General features: G+C 36.3%; 1 protein-coding gene across 1 annotated transcript in view; it reads left to right on the top strand.

Moving 5' to 3' along the window:
- eys (EGF-like photoreceptor maintenance factor) overlaps nucleotides 1–18,306 on the top strand; it is a 341,768-nt gene that overhangs the window by 296,796 nt on the left and 26,666 nt on the right. Inside the window, exon 43 of the mRNA XM_088934016.1 lies at nucleotides 15,219–15,391. Within this exon, the coding sequence (XP_088790142.1) occupies nucleotides 15,219–15,391 (173 nt within the window). The remainder of the gene's footprint in view (nucleotides 1–15,218; nucleotides 15,392–18,306) is intronic.

The following is an 18,306-nucleotide window of genomic DNA, read 5'->3' as shown; positions in this document are numbered from 1 at the left end:
CCATCTGGTTTTGGGAAGTAATCTGATTTAGGTGTGATGTTCCTAAACCCTGCTTACTTCTCTGGGGAGCCTTGTGTGAATCTGAAGCACATGTGAAATTAGTCATTTCACAACCACTGTTGCAATAGTAAAAAAAAGACCTTCATTGACATAAAGATGAAACACGGTTAAAAATAATAATTCTCCTGCAATAATTCCACCTTGTGTTGTTGCTGTTCTGTCAGCTGACTTTGGGAGTTTGGATTAATGTTCCAAGTACTGTAGACTCAGGACAATTCTAACAGCTGCAGCTTATGCACACATATTTATGTCATATGGGAAATGCATTGTCTTTAAGAAAGCTTGAGTTTCTGAGAAAATCAATGGTACTAAAGTCCCACAGACAGTACTATCTTTCCTGTTGGAAAATATGTCTGTAACTATTCTCCATGTAATTACTCATAATATCTATGTTCTCTCCATACTGGTGCAGCAGATGGGTCCATTAATGTTAATCAGTGTATTAAAGCTGAAAAATCAAAGTCCATTAACAAACAATTTCAGTGGAGAATGTTTTTCTTGTGGCTCTGAGGTCTTTTGTAGCAAAATTTTAATGTGTCCTTAAGAACCAATAAAATATCACAACTGTGATGAGTAATACAAATGAGGAACTGTATTTTATTTAAAGACTTGTAAGAATGGGGAGAACATAAAAACTCCACACAGGAAGCACCCCTGGTCCATAATTTAACCCAGGTACATGGAGCTGTGAGGCAGCAATGCTAACGTCTTGCCCCTAACACCTATTTCAACAGTTGCGGAATAATACAGCTCTACACCTGTGTGTAAACTGTCTGTGTCTGCAGACCCCATGAAAATGCAGGATGGCATCCAAAAGGGGGTGACGTAGTATCTGATAACAAATGCCCCATTGCATGTCAGTGAGGAGCTGCATACAAACACGTGCGCTTCAGCTTACTTACAGAGATCTCAAGGTCTTGCTCCACTGTGGAAAGCAAAGTCTTTCAGCAAGGCTGTCTCAGGCAGCTGTAGTCTCTCCTTCACCTCAAAACTGAGCAATCGCAGACTTGCCGCTAGACTTTTCTCTGGCTCAGTAATTTGATTTTTATTGATCTTTTCACTTGTCAATGTGTTGCTTCAAGGTAAGTTTTATTTTACCGCCAGAGAAAGCAATTCAGTGGTTCTCGATTCATATCAAACATTCATGAATACAATTAGGAAACATTCTTCTTGTAGCATTTCAATCAGAACTGCATAAACCTGTACACAATTGAATTTCATTACCGCTTGACATAACTGTGCTGCATTAACATCCTGTGATAATAAATGAGCATCATCAGTCATATGTTAAGAAACAGCAATAGAATGATTTTTTTCAGGCTGAGGGATGGTCTTGCCATGAGAACAAGACCTGGTTGCAGATGATAGGAGGCTTAGGTCCATTTAACTTACATGTATTTGGTAGTTTAATAGCTGAGTGAGTTTAAATTTTCATCAGCCATTTATTAAGAGTCCATAACCACCTGGCTGACAGGCTTGTTCCGTATACCCATAACTCCTTGCATAAAGAAATATGTCCTGTTTTTTGTTCTAAATGGATTCCGCTTCAGGTTCCAGTAATGACCCTTTGTTCTTGTTTCACTGCTGAGTGTGGAACAGTTCCCTGGGTTTACCACATCTGCTGTACATTTAGGATTTTATATGTTTGGATCAAGCCTCCTTTCAATCTTAATTTGGGACTTAAGAGATTTAGTTTCCTTGATCTATCTGTATATGACAATTCCCTGAAGCCTGGGATCATAAGAACATAAGTCTTGTAACTTTTCTTTGAACTTCTTCTATAAGCTCCTTCTACCAGCACTAGGCAAAGGTGAACAATTATAAACGTTCATTAATCAACACAGCACAGGGATGAGGACTTTGTGTGCAGACGGAGGCTTCATCTTTCTGCGCCACTGGAAACCTCTGCATGGCAATGGGCATCTATATAAATGTGATGGACTACATCTAAATGAGATGGGCACCTTGTGAACTAAAATGGAAGGGGAGAAACTAAAGATAATTGAATTGGAAGTTACATGGGCAGTAAAGACCAAGGGAAATTGAAAGGGAAAAACAAAACAAATGATCAGGTAATTAAGTGCTTATACCTAAATGTGGGGAGTACCAGAAAATAATTAGGCAAGATAGAAGCTACCACATTAGCAGGCAATTATGATGTTATTGGAAGCACAGTAATCGGGCTAATAGAAAATGATGGAGAGAAATGTGACAAGGGTAGGTACACTCTGTTTAAGAGATACAGGAGAAACGGAAGAGGGGGAAGTATAGCACTAAGTATAAAAAAGAACATTCGTGTTGAGGACCCCAAGCTAAAAGAATCAAGAATCTCTAAATCTGTGTGGAGCAGACTATACATGTTTCAAAGGTATAGTGTTAGGAGTACGCAACAGACCACCAAATCCAGATATTAATTGTAATTCAACACTGTATAATACAAAATAAGAGTTTAAGTGCAAAAGAAGTAGTTTTTATGGGAGACTTCAACTTTCCCATCATGGACTGAGAAAGACCTTTGAGGATATCAGCAGCGAAAACTGGTGGTAAACATCGTTCTCGACTGCTCTATTACCTAGTTTATCAAAGCAGCTACAAAAGTAAATGCTTATATAGATATTTCAGACAAACAAGACAGGCAGAAATAGGTAAGAGAACCAACTGTTGAGGCTGAGTCCAAGTAAAATGTAAAGTTTCCAGAAAGCAGGCTTTAAGACACAGCTTTAGGAAATTAAATGGAATAGGATACATATGAAATTGGTGGAAAATGATTAGCAACAGATTCTACTTGAAGCACAAAATAAATTAGTTCCAAAAGTAAGTAAATGCTGTGAGTAAATAAAGCTAAAAAACTGTTCCAAAATGTATAACAAATCAATATGGTAAAATGTATGGGAAAAGTGAATTAAAATTATTAAAAAACAACAGAACTTGGTTAAAGCAAAACAGTACAATGTGTCACCATTATAAAAAAAGTTATTTCAGTACTACCACAACAAAAGGACCCTCAAAGGTTAAAATTAAATATATCATGGATAAAAATTAGATACTTATAGACGACGAAAGGAAAAGGAGCGTACTAAACTACTCTGCAGGTATCTATCTAAACATGTATCTCACTCAGGTCTTCGCTAAGGAAGAAGTCAACAACGTACCCCAGGCTGCCGAAATACAAAGTTCTGAACTGGATAGTATTAGTGTTGAAGAAAGAAGCACTCAAGACTAATAAATTCCCAGACTAATAAATAAACAGTATCTTCCCAATTGTACGCAGGGAAATGCGAGATTGTATTCAAAAGCCAGCTTTTTCAGCAGTCTCCCTAGAAAGGAGTAGTACCCATGTACTGGAGAATCGCTAATGCAGTACCTATCCATAAAAAAAGATGAAAAAACTAAACCAAGTATAGAGCAAAAAGTCTGACTTCTGTTACATGTAAGATAATGGAAATGATTATAAGAACTAAACTAGAGGATCACCTTTATGGAAATAGTATCATGATATGATATATTTACATTTACAGAAGGGTTTGATGAGGTTCCCCATGAAATATTAATTTTCAAATTGCAGGTGTTAGCCATTCAGGAAAATTTGAGTATTTTGAATGAGAATTAATCATTAAATAGAAAACAGAGATAATAGGTGAGGAGTCACAATTTAATGATGTGATTAATGGACTACTACAGTGTCTCTGTACTGGGACCACTATTCGTATGTCAATGACTTTGGTTCTGGAAGAGTTCGTAAATTAATGCAGTTTATTAGTAGAATTATTGGACACTGTCAAGCAGCAAGTGAAATTCAAAAAGATTTAGGTAAATTTCACAACTTGACAAACATCTGGCAGATGATGACAAATGTAAACAAGTGCAGGGTTTTGCACGCTGGTATTAAAAATAAATTCTAAATACAAAATGGGAAACTCTGAGGTAGAAGAAACTTTATACATCATCTACATCTTGTAGAAAATATAGTTGAACAAGAAAGTAGGCAAACAAAATGATGGGATATACAATATAAAACCGTAGACTTTAAATGAAAGGATTTCATGTTAAAATTGTATGATGCACTAGTGTAGTCTGAAATAGAATGTTGTCTACAATGTTGGTCACCACATTATAGAAAAGACACAGCTGCTCTAGAATCAGTCAGGAAAAGAAAACCCAGGGCACAAACTGCAACTGCTTGTTAGTACATTTAAAACGGAGAACAGGAGGCAGTTCTTCACTCAAGCACTATGGACTCAAGGACTAAGGACTGTGGAACAAGCTGCACAGCCATATTGTTGAAGACAATACTCTGGTTTCCTTCTTCCCTTCAAGAAATGGGTGGATGAGATACTTGGATCTCTTAAGTACTAAGAACAGAACAGACTAGATGGTAGGTATAAGAACTGTTGTGAACTTATAATGAATAGATTGTTATTGACAATTTTTATCATATTTCCTATATTTGCAATATTTATTTTTAAAATATTCTGTTATTGATCCTCTAATACATAAAAACCTATTTACTTTCGCTTTTATAGTTTAAAATAGTTTGGCCTCTATCACTATGTTCTATCAATTCTAACATCTTTCATCCACTGCTCTTGTAGTTCCTGTAGTCTGTTATACTCTATTTTTGTACTTGGATCTTGAGGTCTTTGATGCAGTCTGTAGGGTACTCTTTTCCTTCTGCCTTTTTTGCTTTCTCCATTAAAGCATTTTTGTGGATAAATTTAAGGGATGAGTATGTTTTGAGCCTTACGGGTATGTTTCTGATGTATAACTATGCTTCTCCAACTGATCCACCATTTCACCAGTTATGAGCACTCTGCTTCATATCTTCATAGTCTGCTTTTTGAAAATGTAAAAGTTCTCGTTTTAGACTTACTGTAAGCTTTAGAAATTTAAAATACAAATTAAAAGTTACTATGTTATGAATACTATTTTCCATTAGTTCTATCACATCTATTCTCTTTTTTTTATCGTGGTTGCTTAAAAGACCATGTCAACAAACAATTTCAGTTTTTCTTTTATTCTTCGCAAATTCAGACATCTTTTGTCTTAAATAGAGATTTAGGCATTTCTAAACTGAATAGCGCAGGAAAAGTGTTAGAGAACCGGAAGGCTCTTTGTATATTGCATAATTTTAATACAGTAAGCAGTATGGTTAGCACATAATTCATTGTATAGAAATAATGAATGTAAAACGTTCAGTCATTACAGCACATAGAAAAATATTGCATGTTCTCTTGCCCATTTATTGCTGTCAGTAATCTGGCAGGATGAAAAACCTTTGTGAACCAAAACACAGATTCCATCTGTAAAGGAGTTCACAAAACATCAGTTGTTGGCTCACTTGATCTGAACAAATCTAAAGGATAAATTTCTGGTTCCGTGCTTTGCTGATGATTCTCATAAGAAAATGCTTTGTTTGAAAATCCTTCCACCCTTAACATGAGTAACATATTTCACACATTGTGACAGAAATGCTTCGCTGATCCCAGAAATACTATTTTGATGTTATTTATTACATTTTCTGGATGCAGCAAGCTGAATTTCTATATAAAGGGATGGCTTTCATCCTCTTCAAGCAACAAGAATGACAATTTATTTTTCTCTCTCTTTTGATAATTTTTGTGCATGAATATTTTTTGCAGGCATTGCAAGGAATCACTTGTTTTCATCACTGAGTGTCCTAATGATTGATATTGATGTGGTCTCAAGGTGACACTATCTGCAGTCAGTATAGCCCTGTGTGAGTAGAACACCACTCCCTCAGGCTGCTTCTGCAGATACTGAAGAAAATTTGGTAGCACAAAAGTGTTTGAAAATCACTTGACTTTCCTAAAATCGTACTTGAGTGGCTCTTGCAGTGTATATTAAGCTTAAAAAAGCCTTTGAGAATCTTCCCCGTGGGTTTAACTTGTCATCTTTATGAAATCACAGAAGTACAAAACAATACAATAAGGACACGCTGAACTTTCCTAGTCAAGGGGTAACTATGTTGCTCCCTCCTCTGCGATTCTTTTTGAAGACAACTGAAGATATATGTCTGTAGTCCAAATTGGTCTTTTAATGCCATTCACTGTTAAATTGTTTAATGCTGCACAGGCAGAAGTGTCCTGGCCTGATGCTACTTTTCAAACGAAAATCATGTTTCATCTCCCGCCACTAGCAATCCAGCACACTTTGTGAGTTCTGTAATGGAAGAAATTGTCATTCATCAAATACAGACGCTATGTGTGACAAGCTCGATTTTAGAATCAAATGAAGTGCTGCTCAAGAAATGTGCATTTACTTTCTTCACAGTACATAAAACATTAAATCTTTTTCCTTTTCTGCCAGTAATTATTGTGTAGTGATAGCCAAAATGTAATCATACATAGCAAGTATTCACCACTGTCTGGTAATCAGGAGAAGGAATGTGCCAATAACATTCACTGTTCATCTTACACTCATACTCCTGTTAACCCTCAGGGTAGACTTGAGCTGACACGCTTCGGCATATTAGGGAATGATGGTCACATGCTGTTTAATGGACTTTAATTGCTCTTTGCTTTCTACATTTGGCTTGTGTATTTTGATGAACAGAAAGAGAATACGGTTATTTGTTTTGTTCAACTTTCCAGCCCCATTTTTGCATCAAGGTTCTTTTATGACAAAGATTTTGATTCACATTTTTAAAAAAAATGTTAGAAAGCTTACAAAACGGCAGGTTAAAAAAACCAAATTACAGATGCATTACAATTATACCAGCAGTTCTTTATTTACCAATGAGCAGAGTGGAGTCTTTCTTCCCTGCTACCTGTTCTGATCATGGGAATATAGGGAATGCCTATTCCAACATGTCACAACTGAAAAAAGTATGTTCTTACATTGATTATTTTTACCTAGAGTGTTAAGTGCTTTCATGACTTTGAATGAAGTGTTATAACAACTTGCTGTTGTCCACCATAGAAGGTCTACTAAGAAAGACAAAAAATTTGATCGACAAATAAGTCTTCATTCTGATGTTCTTTGGTTTTTGGTGCCATGCAGCATTTCCCAATGTGATTCTTGAAAAGTAAGTCACAGACATGTGGACTGGGCTTTCTCCTCTTGAAGGACAGAGTCTCTTTGGGACTATAGGGGGTCCTGTGGCACTCATTGTGTCATCAAATAAATCAGGACATTGCCCTTTTTCTTGCACTGATTAAAATTATCAGGCACGCTTTCCTCGGGATTTTGATAGCACTGCTGGATGAGCATCGACCCTTTGTAAGTCAGCAGGATGCCTGCCTGAAATATTTATCAACCACTAAACCAATGCTCATGATATACTAATGACTGAAAATTAGTCATGATTGCATTTTCACTAAGGGATGAAAGCAGAGCAACTAGCTAAAATGTATTACAAACCTAGATCATTAACAGCACTAATTGATGTCTTAATTATGTTCAAAATAGCTGTCTTGTCAGATGTGGTCAGAACAAAGTTTATTTTGGCATATGTGAATAATCTTGTATAATATTAGGTACTGTACAGTATGTTATTATAATTAATAATAATTGCTTACACTTATATAGCACTTTTCTGGACACTCCACTCAAAGCGCTTTACAGGTAATGGGGACTCCCCTCCACCACCACCAATGTGCAGCCCCACCTGGATGATGTTGACGGCAGCCATAGTGCGCCAGAACGCTCACCACACACCAGCTCTCAGTGGGGAGGAGAGCAGAGTGATGAAGCCAATTCATAGATATTCATAGAATTCATATTCACATATGTTATTATTTGTAAACACATACACAGTTACATTGAGTTAAAGTGTTGGAAATAATCAGAAGATCATAATAAAAATCTAGATATAAAACAGAGACAGCAACAGAATTCCTTCTTGTGTAAAAACTAAATTCACCACAGTACTATGTAAATTGCTGTCATCCATGGAATCAGAAAGTGCCACATCCACATAAGGCCTATAAACATATGAGGAATAATACTAATATTGGTGAAATGTGATGAGTACTATGGCTTACAGCAAGCAAATTTCACATGACGAGTGTTTAGAAATTATAATCCTAATTAGTGAAGGCTATTCCCTGCAACAGATTGTAACCTGACTTCATGTTTCAGCAGGAGTTCCATTGAAGACTAATAAGGGCAGGCAAAGCTGTTACTGATAACAGACGAGGTCAAGAAAAAAACCTCTTCAGAAGGAGATATTAAGGACCTCAGCATATGTTCTTGATGCAGCAGATAATTATTCAGTCTAGACCTTCCTAATATTATAGCTATAAGCATTAAACTAATTTACTGTATCTCTTAGAACATTCTAATATACATAAGGACCGAGTGATCCCAATGCATGTATCGCTGCCTAAAAACCTTTGTTGAGCAAATGAAACTGAACAAAAAGACTGACCTGGCATACTAATTTAAACAATGCAGTGACTACACATGAAAGATGATAGTCTTACATAAGGATCCAAGTTTTGTTTTGCACTAATACTGTACATTAACAACTTGTGTGAGGACAAACGAACCAGGGAGCAGCGTCACAGAGAATGCTGGGCTTCGGGATAGGTCAATAGATCAGACAGACCAGGGAGCTGTGTTGCTTTTGTAGCTCAGCCGAGGGTCTCTTCTAACAGTCTCACCCAGGGTCTGATTGTTCATGCCATTCCATCAGAAACACATCTCACTCGGCATGGATTCGTCACCAGCATGACAGTAACCCCAAGCACATAGCCAAAGCAGTTAAACATAACTGGAACAAAAAGATGCCCAGGCCTGCACACATTACTGATGTGAAGTTCATTGAGGCTATATGTAGTTATGCAGAGACTGAAATAGTCAAACGACAAACTCGCACTTTGGATAAATTGTGGGAAGTGCTGCAGGGCGTTTCCACAGTCATATGTTGGTAAGCTGTATGGGAGCAGGAAAACAAGATGTCATGAAAAGAAAATGGCAAACATCCCAAAAGCTTACTCATTTTTTCTTGCTCTCAGGCATTTTGCATACATCAAATCAATGTCTTAGTTGCAATTGAAAGATATTTTCGGTCCCTGTATTTATGTCCTGGCTATTTTGTCAAAATGTAGCACTTGGAAAACATGAGAATATAGTTAAATTGAAAAACATATACAATATTAATCAATTGCATGTTAGATAAATCTATAAATAATTTATGATGTTGACTCATGACCTTTCTCTCAGACAACCATGCCCTTAGACAATAAACTATATGGCCCTATGAATAATTGAAGCCCCTTACTGTGTACATTATGTATTTAATTCTCTTTCAACAAGGCAAGCAGTCTGCTAAAATTAGTGTTTAAAAGAATGGGGTGGAATACTGTAGGTTCAGGAAGCTAAAGCAAAAAAGCTGCTCTTTCTGTGAAATTGTCTCTTACTGTAGGTACAGATTAAATTAATCATTCTGACCCTCCCACTAGTCACAAATTACATTGACTGGATTGCAGATTCCATTGGGTAGAAAGAAAAAGGCTGTGGACATCAAAACACACAGCATAATCTAGACTAGGGCTATTAAACTTACAAGTTCCATTACAGCATATTGACATACAATAAATATTCCCATATTTATCATGCTGATTAGTAATTTAATAATTACAGAGCTGTTCTCAGACAAACTGTTTAATGGAGTGAACTGGAGCAGCCAGAACCTTAGGATGCCTGATCCAGACCTCATGGTTGTCTTACATGAACATTTATAGGTGTATAGACCCTGAATACTTTTAGTGAGACATTTTGAGCACCTGACGTAAGAACATAAGAAAGATTATAAACAAGGTCATTTGGCTCATCAGGCTCATGCAGTTGCTAATAGCTAATTGATCTAATGATCTCATTCAGCCATTTATTGAGAAAGTCCGAGGTATCAGATTCAATAACACGGCTGGGTAGCTTATTCCAGACTCCCACAGGCATCGCCTTCTCTTTCATTACTGCACTGCTATGATGAGAACCTGACAGTTAAAATCATGCTGGGGGTTTTGTCACCATGGAACAGTGGTTTAACTGTATTGCTGAAGTGGCAGACTACTGTACGTTTGCTCACTCATTCCAGTCAGTCCTACACTTTAATTATATTTTATAATGTTACATCAACATTTCTAAGTGACAGTAATCCTATACTGCTTGCAAAGATTCTTGTTGAGGAAAAAGTCTATATTGAAATGACTAGACACCCTTGGCTCTGAAGGTTAAAATCAGCTGTATTTCTGTCCCTGTTCAGTAGTGAAAATTCCATGACTGGAGGTTGTGTTGCAAGAGAAGTCTTCAATGAGCACTGTCTCAGTCAATCGATGAATAACAGTAAGAGTAAGATCAGCTTTAACACATGAATTTTCATGGAAAAAACAGTGCACAATGATATATATTCTGTACAGCTGACTCACTTAAAATATGACATAATGGAAAAGCACACTCTTTCTGGTACCTGGGGAGTAATTTTCGACTTTGTAATTGCATTACAGTTATTTGTGTAAGGGATTGCTTTTTAGCTGGGGGCAGTATTTTTTTTAAATTTTGGTTACAATGATCTATGTAGTATGTATAATTATTACAAACTTCTTTCAATTTACCCTAATGTCTTAGTAAATTCACACAAATATCCTAATAATATTGCATAATGTATTTTAGGTAACTTTCCCCAGCAATTACAAGTCAGTTGTGTAAGGGAATTATTTTCAAAATTCACAAGAAGTTGAGGGGAAATAATTTTAAAACATCATGAGTTACAGAGATAATATAGTTACAAAGTAAAGAAATCCTTTAATACCAACGTATTAATTTTAATTTTAACGTATTAATTAATTTAAATATGTAAAACCTTACACAACTAATATGTAAGTGTAGTGCATCACATTTAGGAAGTACCTTTCCCCAACAACGTTAGCTTACAATTCCTCTCTACAATTCCATTTCCAGGATCTTTATACACATCTTTGGATTTCTGTCCAATAGATACACATGTGTGAAAAATTTAAACACACGTACTGTATATGTGGAAAATAATGCACATTAGTCTTGAAGCTTTCCTAATGCACAAATTAATTAATTGGGTGGAGCTTTAAAAAGACGCATCTGTCATTGTGATTTTTTTTGCCTCATACTAAGTTCATTTTATTGTGCATCAATTAATGCAGAAAGCTTAGTATAATGGTCTATTTATAAGGCCAGCACAGAACATCCCTTCAGGTCCTCAAGGAATTGATAATGTACTTAGTATGAGGTGCTTTTTCCTTAAATAATATAATGAGATAAAGAATTTATTCATGCATAATTGGACTGCTATTTCAACTGTACTACAAAAATGTACCAACACTTTCTTGTTATATTCTGCATTACATGGTGAATTCCTAACACCTCCAGAGGCATTGCTTTTTCTTAGTTGTGCAGTGTTAAAGAACAGTGCCTTTCAAAAGAACTCAGCGATTTTGGTATCATAAACAGCAGATGCTTACAGAACCACAATACCCTGATGAGCTTATTAGAGAACAAATTTGACACAATCTTACTAATGAACTGTCAGTCTTATATCATAGATCTATAGAAAACATGTCAAACAGTGACTGAAATTTAGCTTTGGAGGCAGTTCTCATTATTATGTTGTTAACACATGCAAAGATTAGGGAATTGATTATGTGACTGGGTTTTTAATATCAAATTTCTTTTTTTTTAATTTCAGGTCAAATCATCTTTAATAGCATGTATTCTCACACTGGTTATTTTAATTTCTGCATTAACAAAAAAAAGTATATCAACTTTTTTATATTTTTGTAGTTTCATGGGTGACTCTTGGTATAGTGTCCGTTAACCAACTGCTTTTCAGAATAGCATCTTAACCAAAGCAAACAAGACATATATACATAGATATACTGTAAGAATTGCCACCTACCATCATTTACTGAATCATATACGTACAGTAGTAAGTTGTGATATTGGCTATAAGTTAAATATCCCATATATCTTACCTGTTACTTTCTTATATTTAGCTCTAATCATACAGTATATTGCGTAATTTAGTCTCAATCAACCTAGAAGGCATGCCAGTGCCTGGTAAGTGTTGTTTAACTAACAGTATTTATTATTTTAAATAAATGAGTTTGGGAGATGGATGGTGTGATTGTTCTGCCTGCAGCTGAAGGAGTCTTTGAATTAAATGGATAAGTAACTCCTCCTTTTTGTTCTTATCTATACAACCTTAAGAAGCATGTGCATCATGTGTCTTCATTGCCTCTTCCCATGATCTGCATTGTCAAGCTTGACTATGGGCAAAGCTTAATACCTTTGGAAAGCAGTTTCCACAGTCTCTATAAGAAAATCACTGAAGTGTGCCTGTCTCTACACATCTTTTAAAGATGTTTCAGCCTCCTTCCAGCTTACATGCTGGTAGTTTTGATACTTACCATTGCACAGTGCAAGATCTCTTGTGTTTATATTGAAGTATTATTCTAAGAGTACATATAAAGTAATTGTTTTTTAACAGCTTCTCAAATTTTCAACATTTTATACATCTTTCTCAAGAGGGAATGTGTTTGAAATCAAAAGATGATATTGATGTAATGATGATGTTTGTTTTGGATTTCAAATTCCTACTGTATTTCAATTGATTATCATGATTTTCTAAAAGGTCATCACACTAAAACTATCTTGACTCAACCTGCAGATGTAATTCTTTCAGTGCGACTCTCAACATAATGACGAAATATAGTACTTATTTGTGAGATGAAAAATAACATTTATGTGTTGTCTAACAAGTCCGTGAATCACTCTAAAATGTTGTAAGGGAAAAGATGCAATATGAAAAAAATTAGGAACATTTGACTGAGAAAATGGGTAGTGATATAATTTTTATCCAAAGCAAGTGCATAGTGATTCTAGATGTGATTTACACATGCTGTTCAATGGGGCAGTGGTTGTGGGATGAATTATTAGGTCGTATGCTGTTTTATATACTCAAGACGTTTTAAATAATTTCAGTGTTTATTTTCTGTGTCCTATCTTTAAACGTCAGCATCACTGCCAGTGCATATGAAGGTCTCTGCAAAGCCTTTGTGTTGAAGCTGATGAAAACCACGGGGCATTTGGGCTTATTCTGTCTGCATAAATGACAGTGCTAAAAAGATCTGCTTCAGTTTAGCTCTACTGAATAGACCTTCCTTAAAACCTATTCTCTCACAATTTCTTAAATTATTCATGGGTATTTGTTACAAGAAGGTTATTCTACTTGCTGCAATGGCCTTTTTTTCTCAGTGATGACAGCTCATTATTTTAGCTGTAAAAATGTATCTTGCAAGCCGTTTGACCTATTTAAAAATGCTGCCACCTGCTTTAATATGAAAATGTATATCTAAGGATTGCGATTTAGACTGAACTATGTTTAGCAATTCCATTTAGTAATGTAAAATACATGAGAGTGTCCATTATATTTAATGTATATTCACCTGTTTACTTTTAACTACTGTACTTTCAGCTCTTGCTTTTCAGTTAATTCCTCATATGCATCGATAGTTTTACCTTGATTTCTCTACATGTTCCTGATTTGCACAGATTATGGAGTGGGGAAAAATCTCATTTTGGTTAGTGAACAGAATGTTGTACTCAAAAGAAGGACCCATCAAAGGGTTTGCTTAAAACTGTTTACTCTTTTTATTATTTTCAATGAATACAATGGGAATAAACAGCCTTTTAATTTCCAGTAACTTAATTTCTTTCTAAATGATATATAAAAGCTGCCTTGGGGTGCTATTGTGGGCAAAGAATTGGCTATGATCCGAGACAGAAAATTGATTGCGCTTGATTCACCTCTCCACTTCCCCGCGGCGGTTAGTGAGCAGGCCGGGCAAAGATTGCCTCATCTGAGCCTCATCCTCTTCATCCCCAGAGGAGGAAGCTCGCATGAGGCAATCTTTGCCCGGCCTGCTCACTAAATACCGGATCAGGATAATAATCAGGATGATTAGCTATAAAAAGGACCTGGATGAATGGTGGGATCATTTGTAGTTTCTGAGGAAGAAAACCGTTTTTCTGTTTGTTGTTTTTTTTCCCAAAGCAATCAAATCTAATCCCTTTTGCATTTTGCTCTTTATCAGCATTTCTCTAGCACAGATCTAAATGTAGAACTACTATTAAAGATGACAGCAATTATCTGAGAGATATGAGCTCTAATTTTAAACCTTTCCTTTAGCGGCCCATTGTACTAACTATGCTACTGATTTTTTGTTTTGCTTACCTCCAAAGTTTAACCTCATTTTACGGGAAAAAGAACTATTACCATTTTTTGTGAATGTGGTGATATTTTGTAGCAAGTGATCAATACTGTCAGGTTGGGGAATGGTACTTAGTATCAACAATTTCAACCATTCCCGAAATCCAATTCCTTTTTTTAAATTTCCAGAGACAGAACTTTAATATTTCATGGCAGAATCCTTTTCTGGTGAAGTAAAATTTATCCTACTGTGATGCTTTTCAAAGCAGATTATTAATTTATAGGTCTGAAACTTTTCCAGTGCTTAGTCTTGTGTCATATGTGATACCTTTTGAAAGTGTATGCATTTCAAAGAAGCTTATGAAGTCCCTACAGGAACATCACTTACCAACTTTGTGTTTTTTTTACTCTAGGATAATAAAATTGCACATGACGATGTATTTGCCTTTTCCATATTTTGTGTTTAAATTTGTCATGGATTTATTTTAATTATGTATTTAATCTATGTGTCCCTTGTATTTGTGTCATTACAACCATTGCAACAAATATTATTTTCATTTCTTCCTTTTCTTTACAATAAAAAACATAATTCATTTTGTTAAACTGAAACATTGGATTTGTGGTTTATTATTTTTTAAATCAGCCTTGCCATCCAATGACAATGTGATTAAAGCTGACATGTTTTCGTTGTTTATTGGCTTTTGTTCTTTGGAAATGCATTGTGCTGGTTTAGACAGATTGGCCTAACCTTGAACGCAATCTCCAGTATTGATTGTGGTCAGAAGGCAGCAGTGAATGCACAGTGCGTGTTTCCATTATGATGCCTTTCTCTGTGTGCAGCAGGTTCTAGAACATGGCAATGGATTCAAACAGGGGAAGGCTGTCTAGCATAATTGTCTTTTCCACTGTCAAGTTTTGTTTCCTAATGATTTGTTTGTGTTTTTCTATTCAGTGATTCAGAAAACTGGTTTTGCAAATGCCCTGACCTCTACTCTGGAAAACTCTGCCAGTTTCACGCCTGTGACAGAAGCCCTTGCAGTCACGGTGCAACCTGCATACCCACATCTACCCAGGATGCAGTGTGTCTGTGCCCATATGGGAGAGCAGGGGTCCTGTGTGACGAAGGTGAGCAACAAATGAAGCTCTTAACAAGTCTCGAGTCATTAGAGGGGAGATGTAAACAAGCAGCTAGAGGGGAGAAATTAGTTACGCTAATCTAGCCGGAGATCTACTAAGTCAGATAAGAGCAGGCAGCTTCCTTACTCTATTTCTGCAGCTAATAACACTTGGAAATAAGTCAATATCTATTGATTGGCAATCACTGACTGAGAAGGTTTCGCCTGAATATTCTAACAAGCATCACAGAGGAGGCTGCTTATCAAGATGCAAACTATCCCTGCCCATTAGTGCGAGTCTTGTTGGTATTAATTACAGTCCCTCTCATAATCTGAAGAAGAGCAGCTTTTTTAGAGTTAAATATAATTTACATACTGCGTGGAGTTTGTATGTTCGCCGCATATACCAGTTTCCTCCCACAGCCCAAAAGCATACTGGGAGGTTAATTGGCTTCTGGGAAAATTACCCTGGTGTGAGTGTATGTGTGTCTGTGTCTGTGTGCGCCCTGAGATGGATGGGTGCCAGGATGTACCCTGCCTCGTGCCAGTTGCTTGCCAGGATAGATTCCAGCTCCCCTGCAACCCTGTATTGGATAAACAGTAAGAAAATGGATGGATGGATCATTTCCATAAGTCTATATGAGCCCTCCCACATGCAGATACACAAATGGCTTTTGAGAGAACATGTCACAAATTGAATGGTCAGACCAAGGGATCATTAGTTCATCATTGCACTTCCCTCCAACAGAGGCGGCAGTAGTGATGCGTAAGGGCCCCACGCAAGAGGACAGTGCTGTTCCACTGTGGCTTGTTACTCTACCGAACACTCCATGTAATTATAACACAGCCCAGCATACAGTATGTAACTAGCCAGCACATGTAATTTGAAGGGCAAAGAAAAGCCCTGTAAAACCGTAAGCAAGTGTAGTCATGTAAATCTTACTCCTGCAGTTAAACAAGGAATTAAGGCAGGACTACAAGTGTACAATTTGTTTCTATCCTCATTATTAAAAGCAATAGCCTGTTGTGTGGTTTAGTTTAGGAGACCAACAGATCTTCCAGCCATCTCTCCATCAAGTACACACAACCCTAATGGTAACTAGAGTCTTCTAATCTCCTGTGTCCTGCTGAGGTTAGTTGACATTTAAATTTAAAGCCAGATAACATCAAAGTCAATATTGATCCCTGCCCCTCCACAGTATCTTTCTGCATTAAACTTGGTTTTATATTTGAAGTCATTTTCTCATTTATCTTTCCTACCACAGAAATAGACATCTCCAAGATACATTTTAGGGTGCATAAAGACAAGACTTGAAAAGATGGGTATGATCATTTACAGAACAGAAAAAAGTCCAGTAACATTATTTTATTATAAAAAGAAATTAGAAAAATAATCCAAGGATTATTATCATTAAAACAAATATATATTTTAGTGTTTTTAATAATTCTGTGAGCAGAATTGTAAAAAAAGTAGTTACAGTCTAAACTCTGAATAATAACATACATCCATTCATTTAATTTCAGCCCTTTTCACATTTTCTTTTTGTGACATTAGTTGGAAAGGGAAAACAATGTAGCCTTTCCTGCTAAAACTGTGGCAGTACATCATTAAACACCCTCTTTAACATGTATTGCATGACTGATTTTCTTTCCGATTAACGGATATCCCCAAACACAAACCGTTTTCCTGTTCAAATACAATGAATTTCCAAACTCCATTTGCATAAGTAATGCTTATCCAAACAAGTGACTCTTTCCACACTCTGTAGCGCAATCCTTTCAGCTAGTAATAGCACATCTGTTCAGGTATTTCTCAGACAATTGTGAAAAGCTTATAGCTACTGATCTAATATGCATAAAGTATCTTTTTATATTTATAATGATGTCTAATTCACTTTGTATAATTAAGCCATTGAAAGAAGTCACTGTGATTTTTTATGAGGAAGTCTTCAATCAATGGTTTCTGCAATAATCATTGATGGATTTAATACAAAGCCATATTAATTTGTCACTCATAATGGCAACATCTGTGAGCAAAAAATAAGCCCTGTGATTATCATATTTACTATCTCAGAGATAATGTATGTGTTTTACTGTATGCCAGAAAAAGACTATTGAAAATGCCCTTTCTCTCCACTGAAAAACAGAAAGCAACCACCAGTTGTATTTTTGTGATACAAGAAGCTAGGTGATTTGCTACTATCCCGAAATCTTCATATTAAAACAAGAAGTGTAATGTGAGGAGGCAAAGATATAACCTGTAGAGTCATGACAGCAATTGAAAAACACAATTTGCAGGTGATTATTGATTGCTCCTCATCCTCCTTGATGCTGAAGGAGCGGTACAAACATAGACAATTCAGCTGGGCTTCAATTTTCAACATCAGTTAACAAGGTATTTTGGGGGCAGATTAAAACCAAGCCCATTCTCCATTTGATGAATAAATGTATAACTCTGTGCCTCTTCAGTGCCTGAAGCTGCCTCAGCCTGCATGCATACTGCACTATTCTATTCCAGAGTGAGAGTGAGAGGCAGCAGGCTTGAGTCATCCTAATAGGAAAACATCAAACAACATGCATAACCCGTAGTTTACTGAGTGAACTGGATCCCTCGATAACAGGCAATTCTGTCTCAGTTTTCTGGGTCACAAACAACAATGAAAAAGGAGCACTCTATCCAGACCCCTTCACAAGCTCATTTGACCATTCTGTATGTGTTAATGAATGTTACTACCTTTAAAGGAGGATGTGTTAAATTGAGGGTTCCAAAAGTCTTAAAAACAAGGACCGACATGTTTTGTGAAACAGTCACACAGACAAAAAGGTTATTGTTTGGGGGACGTTGTAGAAGATTGACCTTATTTATTTTCAGACAAGAAAAAATGAAAGTTGCTACATGACCTGGGATGAATTGCTCACTAGAAA

This window comes from Atractosteus spatula, chromosome 15 (genome assembly GCF_055471065.1).
Source record: "Atractosteus spatula isolate fAtrSpa1 chromosome 15, fAtrSpa1.hap1, whole genome shotgun sequence".
NCBI classification, from domain to species: domain Eukaryota; kingdom Metazoa; phylum Chordata; class Actinopteri; order Semionotiformes; family Lepisosteidae; genus Atractosteus; species Atractosteus spatula.
This window is presented reverse-complemented; position numbering and strand designations above follow the sequence as displayed.